The sequence below is a fragment of the Leptopilina heterotoma genome, unplaced genomic scaffold, assembly GCF_015476425.1.
Source record: "Leptopilina heterotoma isolate Lh14 unplaced genomic scaffold, ASM1547642v1 Lhet_45, whole genome shotgun sequence".
Lineage (NCBI taxonomy): Eukaryota > Metazoa > Arthropoda > Insecta > Hymenoptera > Figitidae > Leptopilina > Leptopilina heterotoma.
Genome location: NW_025111086.1, coordinates 2393032 through 2407829, shown reverse-complemented (window position 1 = coordinate 2407829; position 14798 = coordinate 2393032). Strand labels below are relative to the sequence as shown.

The 14798-nt window shown below is 23.4% G+C and overlaps 1 protein-coding gene across 9 annotated transcripts in view; it reads right to left on the bottom strand.

Annotated features, from left to right (window-relative positions):
* LOC122507117 (serine/threonine-protein kinase Doa) overlaps positions 1-14701 on the bottom strand; it is a 47762-nt gene extending 33061 nt beyond the window's left edge. The window contains exons 1-4 of one of the 9 annotated variants that reach the window (XM_043619666.1): positions 14565-14701; positions 10971-11317; positions 8513-8620; positions 4660-4799 (exon numbers count right to left, since the gene is read on the bottom strand). In XM_043619666.1, coding sequence (XP_043475601.1) covers positions 4660-4799; positions 8513-8620; positions 10971-11102 — 380 coding nt within the window. In that variant the 5' untranslated portion in view covers positions 11103-11317; positions 14565-14701. Of the gene's footprint in view, positions 1-1273; positions 1461-4659; positions 4800-5441; positions 5570-5825; positions 5860-6662; positions 6818-7652; positions 7808-8512; positions 8621-10970; positions 11318-14564 lie in introns of those variants that run through there. The other 8 variants (XM_043619667.1, XM_043619670.1, XM_043619668.1 and 5 more) reach the window with 8 other exon arrangements.
* Between the last annotated feature and the right edge of the window lie 97 nt (positions 14702-14798).

The following is a 14798-nucleotide window of genomic DNA, read 5'->3' as shown; positions in this document are numbered from 1 at the left end:
AAAAATTGTTTGGACTTTGATTTTATCAAAAATATTGTCACCATTGTTCGAAAGTGATTTAAAAAAACAAATGTCTCATTTCGTAATAAGAGAGATTGAGAGATAATCTCAACTTGCGAAAAAGAGTCGAGCAACTTTTAGATTTCATTTCAAAGGAAGTAACTGCATATGTTTCTTCTTCTTTTTTCCTTTCTTCTTCTATACCATTCAACCCACGATTCAAAAGATAAAATGTGAGAAAACCATCATCCCACTTCAATCCTGTTTTCAATGTAAAACTCCTCGCATACACGATAATTCACCATTCTGTAACTGCAAACAAAAATTGTTTTGCATTCCACGATGGAAAGACGTGAATGAAAATTTTATATTTTCAATTCGCAATTCACAAATGTTTCGAAATAAAATTCCACTTTGTTTTTCACGCCTCTATTCTCTCCACATTTGACACTATTTTTCCCGCAATCAATTTCAAATCTGAAAAAATTCAAAATTTTACATTTATTTTTCGTAAACATATTTGTTTTTTGCAAAAATATTTATTTTTCATAAATATATTCATTTTTCCTAAATATATTTGTTTTTCGCAAATATATTTATTTTTCCTGAATATATTTGTTTTTTTGCAAATATATTTATGTTTCCTAAATATATTTGCAAATATTTTTATTTTTCGTTAATATATTTGTAGAAGAAAACAAATAAGAAACAAAATCTAAAAATTCGGAAACGAGAAAATGAATGAGAATGTATTCAAAACAGTACTTTAAAAAAAAGAGAAGTACGAGAAGTCACACTTTATGCTCCAGGGAACTTAACAAAGAATGAAAACCAAGTGTTACGGTGAGATGGAATTACGATTTACTGCCATCAAGTCTAAAGATACATTAAGAAAACTTTCTGCCAAGTTGTCAGTTGATGACCGACAATAAAAACACAAAAGATTCATTCAAACCAAGACCCTCGAAATTAAATCATCTGAATCACACCTTCAAACTTGAGATTTTGTAACACAAAATTGAATTTTTCCATCAAATTAAAAAACCAAATTTAAACTCAATTCGAGTTCAATTAAAAAACTCCCGAATTCAACAAAATTAAAATCCAAATTTCAATTTGAATTCAATTAAATTCCCAACTGAATTTTTCCATGAAAACGAAAACACAAAATTAAAATTCAAAAATCAATTTCCTCAACACTTATAATTCAAATAGAATAAAAAAAAATTATTAATCAAGAGGCCGATTGTCCATCGCGGTCGTAAACACTCACGCAAACCGCCGCTGAGTCGAGGAAAACGGAAAATATTTTTTTTGTAATTACAATCAACTAACAACAATTTTTTGATGGAAGGACAAGAGTGTCTTCCTTGGACACTCTTGTTTTCCGAATCGACTTTACGAACATAAGCACCGATTGCGACTGACAGCCATAAGAAATTCATGGAGGATTCTCTCTCTCGTACTCTCTAGCTTCACTTTTCGAGGGTCGCGAGTTTATTAAGAAAAGGAGGGGAATCCTCGGCGGCATTGGCCTCCAAGGAACGCCATTGGTTAGTGTCTCGATAGGGAAAGAGTTGTATCCGCAGTGATCAACTGACTCGCCTACAACAGTTACTTCAACCCACCCCCTCCACCTCCTCATCCTCCTACTGTCGACGATAATTCTTAATTTCGCAAAAAAAAAAAAAAAAAAAAAAAAAAACATTCAAATTGACAATCGAAAAAAAAACAATTCATTGCCAATTTTCAATTTTTTTTAAAACCATCTTCTATGAAAATAATAGTTTCTAACTTGGCTTCGATAACTAAATGCCTCTCTATAGCTTCACTGCAGTCTAGAAAAAAGAAAAAAACATTTGGAAACCTGACAAAAAAAGAAAAGAGTAATTAAATTGACCTTTGGGCTCCTTGTGGAAAAATTTGCACAAAAAAAAAGTGATAACGTTATTTTTCTCTTTTTTTCAATTCCCAGAATTGACTCTGTCAGTGACGTCTCCGCATTTTGATAAAATTACATAGTTTGAATTTCTTTTCACGAATTTTACAAATTGATGAAAAATTTTTAAATCTTGAATAGAACCTAAAGTTTTCCGTTCACATGGACGAAATTTATTTATTTCTTCTTTAACTTTCTCTACATATTGTTAACAATAATTTTACGTCATCAAAAAAATTAATTTTTAGTTTCTAAATTTCTAAATTAAAAAATTAAAAAAAAAACAAATAAAATAAATAAAATTTTAGAAGAAGTTTAAAGATTCGGACAATTTTTAAAAAATTGGTTTACTCCAAAGTTTCGAATTCTAAATAATTTCCTCCTCAGGGAGAAAAAACAAAATTTTTAATTTTAATTTTCTTCATTTAGGTTAATTTCATTCTATGAAAATATTTTTAAGAAATATTCCATACATTTTAATATTCGTTCAAAACTTGTGGATCATTGAAAAGTTTCAATTTTAAAAATTTGTGAGAACCCAACACTCTGTAAAATTGAACTGATTGAAAAATCAGTGAAAAAAATCCAAACTTGGTTTTTAATTTTCCTCTTTATCGAAAATGTAAAGAAAAGAAAATTAGAAAGAAATTAGAAGAAAGTTGATTAAAAGTTTAAAAAAAAACTCGTCTAAATTCATGACCATACACGATGGAAATATTTTTCAAGTCTCTCTAAAATGGATCTGTAATTTCTAGAAAATAGCAAAGCTATTAAACAATTTGAATAATAGAGTAAAACATTTAAATCTGTAATTTAATGAGAAAAAACTGAAATAAACTGTAAAAAATAGAACTTTAACAAAATAGTAATCACCAAATAAAAATAAATCGAAAGTAGAGTAATAATTTCTCGGAGTAAAAATACTGACATTTTACAATTAGAAAATTTATCAAGTCTCTCCTCAGTATAACTTATTTTCGAAATATTTCAATTTCATTTCAAAATTCAAATTTTTTAAATTTACAAAAATTAAAAACACTGTAAACAGCTTTTCTTATTTTACCGTACTTTGACTTAATTTTCTCTTTTGAGAAACAAAAAATGAAATTCAAAATTCATTTAATTTCACGAATTTAACACATATTTTTCAATAAATAAAAAAGAAATTCTTTATTACTTTTTCTTTTATTCTAAAATTGAAAAATTCAATATATTCTTCTAAATTAACAATTTAGAAGAATTTTTTTTTCCAATTTCTTTTTACTTCAAAAAACATATTCCCACAGTTCGATAATAATAAAATTCAATTCAAATTATTAAAAATGAAGAAACTATTAAATTAACATTTTAAATGTTTAAAAAATACTTATTTTCTTTTTTTTTTTAATTTATAATTTAAAATAGGAAAATAATTATTGAATTTACAAATCGAATTTAAATAAGTGAAGTAAATATTTCAATTTACAAATAATTGAATTTTAAGTATTAAAATTTTCTAAAATTCAAATTTGAATATTGAAAATTCAATTATTTTTCAATTTTAGTATTGAAAATAATTCAATTATTCTTAAATTTCTATATTAAAAATTCATTTATTCTTAAATTTTAATATTAAAAATTCAATTATTTTCAAAATTTAACATTAAAAAATCACTTCTTTTTAATATTTAATATTTTCTAAATTCATTTTGTAAATCCAATAACTTTTTTCTAATTTTAAATTAATTTATAAATTGAATTTACATAATGAATTTAAAAACTACTTTAAGATTAAAAATAATTAAATTTAAAATTCAATTACTTTTAAAATTTAATATTCCTAGTTAATCTTTTTCAAAGAATTATTTTTCGAATTTAATATTAAACAGATTTATTTTTTGAATTTAATATTCCAAATGCAATAGTTTTTGAAAATTAATATTTAAATTTGAATTATTACTAAATTTTTATATTTAAAAATTCAATTATTTTTAATATTCACGTAGTTTCTATATTCATTATGAAAATTGAAAATGAATTTGGAAAACACGTGGATATTTCAAAATAATTGAATTTTTAGAAAATAATTGATTTCTGCATATTAAATTTTTAAAATAATTGAATTTGGAATATTAATTTTCAAAAATAATTGCATTTCGATTATTAAATTCAGATAACAATTCTGTTTAATATTAAATTGGAAAAATAATTCATTTTCGAATGAAAAAGATTAGTTTTGAATATTCAATTTTTAAAATAATTGCATTTTGAATATTAAATTCAAAAAATAATCCGATTTTCAATATAAAATTGAAAAATAATTCAATTTTTAAATTAAAAAGTTGATTTTTGAATATTTTTGAAAAATAATTGAATTTTGAACACTAAATCTTAAAAATTGCTCTTTAAATATCAAATTCAAAAATTAATTCTACTTTTAATATAAAATTTGAAAATTACTTTAATTTCGAGTTAAAAATTTGAATTTTGAAACGATTTAAAAAATAATTAAAAATAATTACCTAAATGAATTACAATCAATAGATTTAATTATTGATTGAAATTCCTTTAAATCATTTGAATAATTAATAACGAAAAATCTAGAGAAAAAAAAATAAAAGATGTTTGTTCAAAAAAGAAGAAAAAAAATTTTCTCATGATACGAAAAATGTAAAAAATAAAATGAATTCTTTTTCTAAACAAAAAATAATTTATCAGTAAAATTTTAAGTTACAGCTTACTTATCTAACCTGTATGTGCCCTTGCTTTGCGGACTTTCATAATCGATTCTCCTTCGTTTATGTACAAATTGTGGTGAACCAGAATTTGATCTGGACCTAGAATGGCTTCTAGAACGATGGTGCCTCCTGCTTCGTGGCATCTGAAAAAAATCTCAAATTACAATCTTGATCGATAATTTTCTAAAATTAAATTTTTTTTCTCATTTTAATCATTACCATCATTATTAAATTATTTTCCTATCATATCGAGTTCGGTATGTTTGAAATATAAAACTAAAATATGTATTTTTTGAACTGGTTGTTAAACACAAATATCTAAAAGGCCTAATATGTGCATACTCCAAAATTACGAGGTCAGAAAAAAACTACGGCACAAAAAATTACCAAATATTCGAGACGATACACAATATGAATAATTTCATCCAAAAATGCAGATGCAATTTTTTATTGTAAACAATTAGGAATTAGGTTAAGAAAATGAAGAATGGATCTCAATATTCTAAACGAAAGGCAGCTGTGCAACTTTCTATTAAAACAAGTAATGCGTTCTACATCAGCGGATAAATTTTTTTTTCTTTTCTTCTTCAAGGAATAAATTTGTTGCCATTGTTTACAAAGAGTGTTTGGTTAATAACAATATTTAAAAAAAAAGGAGCAAAATTGCTCTCGAAAGCAGACCAATCTCTCTTCACTAGCAACAAATATTTACACAATTCACAAAACGTAAATTCGTGCACTTTTCTTTTTCTGCTTCCGGAACTTCCGAGAAGAAATGTACTTACATTTAAAGGACGCAAGATGTTCACTTGATCCCAAATAAAATCGAAGATTGATGATATCCAAGAACGTGAGGATGATGCTTGAGGATTATCTTTCGAAAATGAAGATGAGGACATCGGTTCAAAACACTCTGTAAAAGTTTTCGGGGAGTGTTTTTTTTTCGTAAAAAGAAAATCTTTAGTTTTCTGTTTTTTCGAAACTAAAAATTCTTAAATTCGGAAAAACTTTAAAGAAATTCAGAAAAAGGACAAAAAAATAAATTTCCGAGACGAAATTCTAAGAAAAATGCAAATCTGAGATACTTTAAATAATTGAATCTGTAAATAAGACTAATTAAAACTAGATTAATTATTCACAAGATTTATGTCACACTTTTTATCTCTTACGTTTCTTGATGACAAACATACGTAATCGACTTTTTAAAAAATAAATAAAAATTTAAATACAAATTTCAGAATTAAAATCGATATTTTCTCGCTAAAGGAAGATTTTAAAATTCTCTACGCACTGCGACCATGAAACTAGATACATAAATTTATAAATTAAAAAAACGAAAAAAAAATTCCAATCAAGATTAAGTACAATATTACAAAAAAAGAACATTTTAATAAAAAAAAAACAAAGTTCGAACAAAAATACCTGATTATTCCGCTAAACATTAATTTAATAATTATGCCAATTTATCAATAATTATCATCATCGAATAATAAAGAAATCTTCGTAAAAAAAAGGAAATAAGAGAAAAAAAAATTGAGTCGTAATTTCTGAAATTTTTCGAATAAACAAAAATTAGAGAAACTAAACAATTCAATATTTAGTTTTGAAAAAGGCGATAATCTTTGCACTAATAATATAGGTAAAGACAAGCGCGGGAGCACATTTTCAGCTCCCCATTCGGCGAAAAAAAAAAATCAATGTCAAACCAGGAATATGTCCAACCTTCAAAAATTAACCCACATCACTTTCATTCCAGAAGTTTAAAAAAAACCTGATTATTCCGCTATCTGAAGAATGATTTTTAAATGACGATGATAAATAAATTGAAGGATCACACACACGGAACTTTCTCGAGATCGTATGTCAGGATGAATTGCGTCAACTATTCAGCCATCTTGAAGGTACAAGAAGCATCAGGTACGAAAATGCACACGTAAATTTAAGTCGTACAAAACCTAATATTGACATTTCAAGAAATTTAAAACAATTGCCGATCGTTTACTTACAATTATTAATTGGAATCCAGGCTTATTTGATGACAAATAAGATTAAAAATACTTCGCGAAATACGCAAAGTCAAACAACGTAACAATCTACGACACTGTAGTTGTCGACATTGGCTTTGGATCGATGCGACAACACTTGATTTTGATTGGTGTTTCAAGTATCGTCCATTTTGGACGTTTATCGACAAACAGTTCTACCAACCTCAATTACAAATAATCCCGCCAATTTTTTTCTTTTTTAATTAAAAAATATTTGGTTTTTAAAAAACGTTTTTATTTTTTGAATCGATTTTATATTTTTATTTGCCTATATACAAAGAATTAGAATTGTTCAATCAAATATTAAGAATGAAGTTTGCAACAAATTACTTCCGGTCAAGAAGGCGGTCAATTCAAATTAATTCAACACGTGTAAAAACAGTTATTTTTATTATTAAATTTATTTATATTTTTAAAAGTTATTTTTACTATTTATTAATATAATAATTATGTTAACTAAATTAACTTAAGTTACAAAAATAATTGAATATCCAAAGAATCTTCACATCCCTTTGAAATACTTTACATCCCTTCGAAATTGACCAAATAATATAAATTGTATAAATTTTATCTTTAATTTTTTTCCCCGGAATTCCGTAATAAGAGCAAGTGATGTTCTATCTCAGAACAAAGAAATGACCATAAACAAAGTATGATTGACAAAGAAAATATGAAACAAAAGATTCCCGCGTTAATGTCGCGTATTCTAACCTACAAATTTTTGTTGTGAATAAAATTCAATAAAGTAGGTTAATTGCATAATGGAATATTTGAAAATAATAACATTATCATTTCACGGGGGTAATTTGTATGAATTGCTTGAAATTGACAATTCGAAATTTCCTAAGATTGAAAACCGGTTATTCTCAGAGCGTACAAAAAGAGGGCAATGGTTGAATGATTTTTTGATAGAGAAAAAAGTAATGTTTTGATGATAAATTTCTAACATACCTGTCCGTAGAACCAAGTGTTTAGAGCATAGCCAGCTCCTCTGTATACAAAGTTAAATATATTCCAAAGCATAATTAACACTAATTTACTATTTCTAAATCATTGGCTTCTTTTTCTTTTTTATCGCACAAATCGTCAAACACTACTGCTTTAACCTAAAGACATAGAGTATACACAACTAGAAAGATGGATGAACTCGATATTTTGTTTTTCAATAACAGCGCCACTAGTGGTGGGAACCGTCACCATTTGGCGGGAATTTTTAAAATTCAAAATAGAAAATAATAGTTTTTTTAAATCTAACTAATTAAATCAAGAATTATTGATATTTAACATTTTTTTTAAATATAGCATTAAAATCTCTGTTAAATTTAGAAAAGAAAAAAATTATATCGCCAAAGAATTATAAAGATATAGAAAAAATAATAAATAAAGATATAAAACAAAATAAATAAATAAGAAAAATTCTAAAATAATAACAAAAAGAAAATAATTTTTGCAAATAAAGAAATTACAAAATTTTTGAATTTAAAAAATAAATAAATTACCACTAAAGAATATAAAAATATAAAATTATAAAGATAATAATATAAAAAATAATAATAAAAAATAAATAATAATTAAAATAATAATAAAAAGAAAATATTTTAAGAAATGCAAATATTAAGAAATTTTTGAATTAAAAAATTAAAAAAATTATCACTAAAGAATAGTAAAGATATAAAATTATAAAGCCGATAATAAAAAATATATAATTAAATAATAATAAAAAAAATATATTTTTAAAAATGCAGACGTAAACAAATTTGAAAAAATGTTTGAATTTAATTATTTAGTCATTTTTTTTATTCGAAACTTACCGTGACTGAGAATTTTGTTGGGAGGAATTTTATTTTTTGTTGTAATTTTATCGAAGGAGGCTCAAAGGGCGTCCAAGGTACTAGAGTCCATTGTCCTTGAGAAGACAACTAAAACAAATAAAAACAAAATATTAATAAATAAACAATTATTATGGAAAAACAAAATTCTGCACTATAAAAATACTTTATTTTCCATAACTTCACTATTTACTAAATTAAAGTTTAGAAGAAAATAAAAATGTGGAATTTAAAAGAAATTCTTAGTCTTTGGAATTTTTTTTCTAAATTAAAATTTTAATGTTGAATTTAAAAAGAAATTCTATATTAAATCTAGGAATATTTTTCTAAATTAAAATTAAAATTTTGAGATTTATAAAGAAATTCTATATTTAGTTTTTGGAATTTATTTCTAAATTAAAATTAAAATCTGAAATTCATAAAGAAATTCTATTTCATTCTTTGGATTTATTCAAAATTGAAATTGAAATTTGAAATAAAAAAAAATTCTACATTTAGTCTTTGAATTTTCTTCTAAATTAAAATATAAGTTTGAAATTTAAAAAACAATTCTATATTTAATTTAGGAATTCTTTTCTAACTGAAATTAAAATATGAGATTTATAAAGAAATTTTAAATCATAGTTTTTGGATTTTTTTATAAATTAAAATAAAAATTTAGTATTAAAAAAAATTCTACTTAGTCTTTTGGGGTTTTTTTAAAAGTTAAAATTTGTAAAAATGAATAAATATACCAATTAATAATAAATATTGTAAATACAATTAATTATTAACTTTCCTAATTAAAAAAAAATTAGCATAATTTTGCGAAATTGAAAAAAAAATATCGCATCGAAAAAAGTAAATGAAAGAGAGATAGAAATTTTTTGTAAAAATGTTTACAAGACAATAAAATAAATAGAAGTAATAAAAATAAAAAATAAAAATAATAAAGGAAAAGAAAAAAATAATAAAAGAAAAGAAAAAAAAAAATTTTAAAAGAAAATAAAAACAATGAAATAAAAATAATAAATAAAAGTAATAAAATAATAAATTGAATAATATTAATTATATAATTCAAGTTAATCTCTTTAGAAATTGAGGAGCAATAAAATTTATAGATTTTCCCAAAAGTCACTTTCCAACGAGAGGGAGAAATCCACGTGATGATTCTGCGCTTAAAGAGAATTTCAGCAAAATGTTTCTCATTAAAACGAATAAAATTTAGCTTTAATCTCTCGATTTAGAATTTAGAATTAGTAAATAAATATAGATAAAGACAAAATTGCTCGTGGATCATCATGAGAATTTAATTTTAGATACGGTGCCCATTAGGTTTTGTCACAGTTCGTTTTAATGCGTAATGTACCATCAAAATTTAACTCGGTCAATATTACGGAAACAGAGAGAGGAGTACAAACTAGTTGACCTTGTAACTACTTTCTTGCATATCTGCCAACACACATTCAGGGGATTTCGATTCTATCATTATAATTAATTAAAAAAAAAAAAAGAAAGAAAGAAAGAACTAGATCCACGAAGACTAAATATAGAAAATTCTTTTTCAAAAATTTCACACTTCATTTTTTTCCAAATATGACTTTTATTTCCTTCTTTCATAAATAAATTTCATAAATTCAAAATAAAAAATAAAAATACTAAATACTAAATTCAAAATTAAAAATTATTTGTCGATTAAAGTTGGACAAATCTTTTTGTTCGGAAAAATCCTTGAATTTACAGAATTAACAACAGACACTTTGTTAATTGCTCGTTTTTTGCTCTTGTGAGTTTATTTCATAAAGAAAAGAAAATATTCTATTTCTTTGTTCCTTTTATTTTATGAAAAGAGTTCAATTAAAATAGTGTCGGTTTTAGTTTATTTAATGAAGAATAAATTGAAAATTAATAAAATATTTTAATATTTCTGGATTTCAATTTTATAATTTTTTTGTATGTCCGATTTTTTATGCCAGGAAAAAATATCAAAAAATTAAAAAATGATTTTGATTTGAATTTATTATTATTTGTTTAATATTATTGTTATTATTATTAGGTATTATTGTTGTTATTATTAGGTATTATTATTATCATTATTATTGTATTATTCGAAATAAATATTAAATTTCTATTTGAATTTGAAAAAAATTGAATTTATATATTTACTAAAAAAAAGTCGTATTTATATTTAATTAAAAATTATTGTATTTATTTAAATTGAATATTTCTTTAAACAAATTAAAATTTATATTTATTTTACTCTAGAAAAGAATTGTATTTATATTTTATATTAATTTTGCATTAATTTGAAAAAACGACAACAAAATATTTTCAGACATAAAAAATCGAATATAAAAAAGAAAAATTACGAAATTAAATTTCTAGTGCAAAAAAAAGTCATTTTTGAAAAATGAAAAAAAGAAATTTTCAAGGGTTGATTATAACAATGACACTTATTTACCTTTTTAATGTGTTGTAAATAAGTGCGGGAAACTTGTCGCACTGTTGTCTGTATATGAAATGAGACAATTATCCTTGAAAATATTCGACAGATAAAACGTGATATCACAAGAGATTTAACACCCTTGCTCATCTTCTAAGAACAACGGGGCTTGCACTGCAATAGTATATACATATGTGTTTGCACACAACAAAAATCGAGCTTGAATTGAGCGCTTGCGCTTTGATATATCAACCTTATTTTTCCCTCCAAGGGCCACCACTTTTCCTCGAGATAAATTATTTCAGGCATTATTTCTCCACATCTCACCGATTATTGCTTCATGATTAGATTTACATATTTTCTTCCTGCAAAAATTCATTAAATTCATTAATATTTCAATATATAATTATTTAGACACTTTCACTTATTTTCTAACACATTATACAACAAAAAATTCTTTCTCTCTCGTTTTCTTCAATTTTTAATTATCAAGTTATCAAAATATCAAGATTATGTATCTTGAATAAAAAATTGACATTTGACCTTTGGTCCAACGATTATTTTCAATGTTCTAATTTCATTCTTTTTCAAGATTTAAAAACGAATTTTTTGAATTTTAAAAAAGAGAAAGAGAGAGATTTTTCTTTAATACTTTAATAAATAATTAATTACTAGTAATATTCAAATAATAAATAAATAATTTCCATAAAATTATAATTTAAATAAAATGTATTTATAAATAATAAAAATAAAGAAAATAAATAATGAATGATGAAAGAAATTTAAAAATTCTGGCTAGTCACGAAAAAAATAATTTCAATTAAATGAGTTTAATTTGATAATTGAAAGCAAACCAGTGTTTTTTTTCTCGAGATAGTTTTATAAATCGCGAAGGCAAAACTACATAGATCAGTGTGTATTCACTAAATGAAACTTATCATTATCGTTCCTCGTGTCCGGTATTTATAAAACGAGTTCACAATTACAACTTAGGTCTTTACCATAATCATGTAATGCTCTTTGACTTTAGACTAGTTATTAAAATTTCTAATAACTATGAAGTAACACATATACTAAGACTATTGTCCATTTTTATAATTTTCCTTTTTTTCTCTACTTTAAGGTCAATTATATTATTTCAAGGTAAAAAAATAAAGAAACAACTATTTTTTAAACCATTTTAGGTCAAATACAAAAACAAAGAAAAGAATATGACCTTGAATTATTAGAAATCGAGAAATTGTATATAGGAAAATCTAATTAAAAAGTTAATTAAAAATCATTTCACGATAAGATAAGATAAACTTTTAGGAAAAATACAAAGCAGTGTTCAATGAACTTTTCAATTATGTAAATTATTCACCTTTTTCTTTACTTTTATTTTAAACTATTTGCTTTATTTTTTTTTGTTTCCTCATAGAGGGTTGTATTTATTTATTTATTATTTACATATTTTGCTTTTTTCAATTAATTTATACTTTAAAGTTCTCAAAATTTACTGTATTTTTTCCAGTTGTTTGTTCAAATTGTTCCAACTTCGCAACAATGTAACTTTTTTCTAAATTTAATTTTAAATGTTTATCAAGTTGACAATTAGGGAAAAATATTCCTATTTTTTTGCAAAAGTTTATCTTAATATTCTTACATAAATGATTATGGTGACCAAGGGAAAATACAATACCGGTTATGAAAATTGATAATAAACCAGGTATTGACGCAGTAAAATATATTTTATATCTAACAATAATTTGTTAACTCAAACACGATAAGAAATACAAAGAGAATATACATAGTTTAAATATTGTTTGTCGAATAGAAAAAAAAGGTTAAAAAAATATTTTTTTTTTTAGATAAACACTTTGTTGTTCGTCAATGTAAAGAGAACTTCGTTTTGAACAACGTTCATCAATCGTCAATTTGAAGTTTTCTAAGTGTTCAGGTAAATAAAAATATGCAAAAAAATTTACTAGGTATTGTCAACTTAAAAAAAAAACTTCTTTTTGAGAAAAAAAATTCTTGCGGAGTTAAAACAATTTGAATGAAGAAACACCGAAAAAAACAAAAATTCTTTCGAAAATTTGTTCATATTCAGTTGTTTTTTTTAGGAAAATATTTGCAATCCACTCATAATTTATTTTTTAAAATTATTTTTTATTTCAAATTTATTTTTTTACCATTTAATTTAAATTTATTAAATTTAATTTAATTAAAATGAATTCAAAAATCAATTTAAAAAAAGTTGTTTCGGTTTTTAAATATTTGTAAATGTAAATTTTAATTTTATAATTTTAATTTTGTAACTTTCGAATTTTAATAACTAATAATACATATTTCTTTCTATTCTATTTTTTTTCTTTTATTTTCTGTATTGGTCGCACCGCCTTTAATTATTTTGATTATTATTCATATTTAGAATTTTTAATAATTCTAGTATTGAAATTAAAGAAAAAAAATTCAAGTTAGTGACAGTTTTATTTTTTTCACTCTCGGAAAAAAAATTCTACTCTCAGAAAGAAAATTTGTTTCATTTTTCAAGTATTTGTAAATTTTAATTTTAGAAATTTATATTAATTTTGTATCTTTTGTAATTTTGACTAATTGTTTTTTTCTATTTTATTTTTTTTTTGTTAAATTAAATTTATAAATTGGTCTCACCACCTTTAATTGTTTTACTTTTAATTAGTTTAATTATTAAATTTAGAAATTTAATTAATTTTAGAATTGCGATTGAAGAAGCAAAAAATTCAAATTAGTGACCGATTTATTTGAAAAAGAATTAATTATTTCTAAAAATGTTTCCTTTTTCAAATATTTGTACATAATTTGAATTATAAATTGAATTTTAATTTCGTAATGTCGTAACTTTATAATGTCGTTAACTTCTGATTTATAATTTTAACTTTAACTTTTACTAATTTTTGTTTCTGTTCTATTTATTTTTCTATTTTATAAATTTAATTATTTATAATTAAATTTTTAATTATTTTAAAATATTTAATTATTTGTTCTATTTTTAATTCGTTTAATTATTATTTAGATTTAGTAATTTTAATAATTTGTAAAATTGAAATTAAAGAAAAAGAAAAATTCAAATTAGTGACCGATTTATTTTTTCTACTCTTGGAAAAAGATTGAATTAATTTCTAAAAAGAAAAATTGTTCCATTTTGTAAATTATTTGTAATTTGAATTTTTAATTTTGTAAATTTGTAACTAAATTAACAATATAATTTTAAATGTTGTTTTCTATATTCGATTTTTTTAATTATGTTTATAAATTGGACGCACCATGTTGAATTATTTCTTTTACATTTTTATTGATTTAAAATTATTTTTACTTATTTAGAAATTTTAATAGTTCTAGTAATGTAATTAAAAAAAAAAAAATTATTGACATAAAATAGTAAATGTAATTTACTGACCGAATTTATGTTTTTTTCTCGTAGAAAGAAATAATTATGTCACATATCGAATTAATTAATTATTCAAATCGAGTTGGTAATTTTTTAAAAATAAAAATAAAATAATTTTTCTCTCGCTGTTTATGAAAAAAGAAATAGAAAGAATTTTTCGTCAGTTTGAATTTGGCCGAATTTAGTATCGAGTCAAATACCTTTTACAGTCCTGCGCTCAACTTTTTGCAGTAAACGTGTGAGAGATAAACGAGGGAGTGTGGAGTCACGGCCTCCGTCAGTGGTTTTGCGGAGGCGCAGAGTGACCGTGGCTGCGGAAGGGTGCAGGCAACGAGAGAGAGAAAGAGAGAAAAAAAGAATTTCTCCCGGGATTCTCTCTGATCAACACATCCAAGAAAATTACATCCGTGTTCTTAATTTTTTTCCATTTTCCA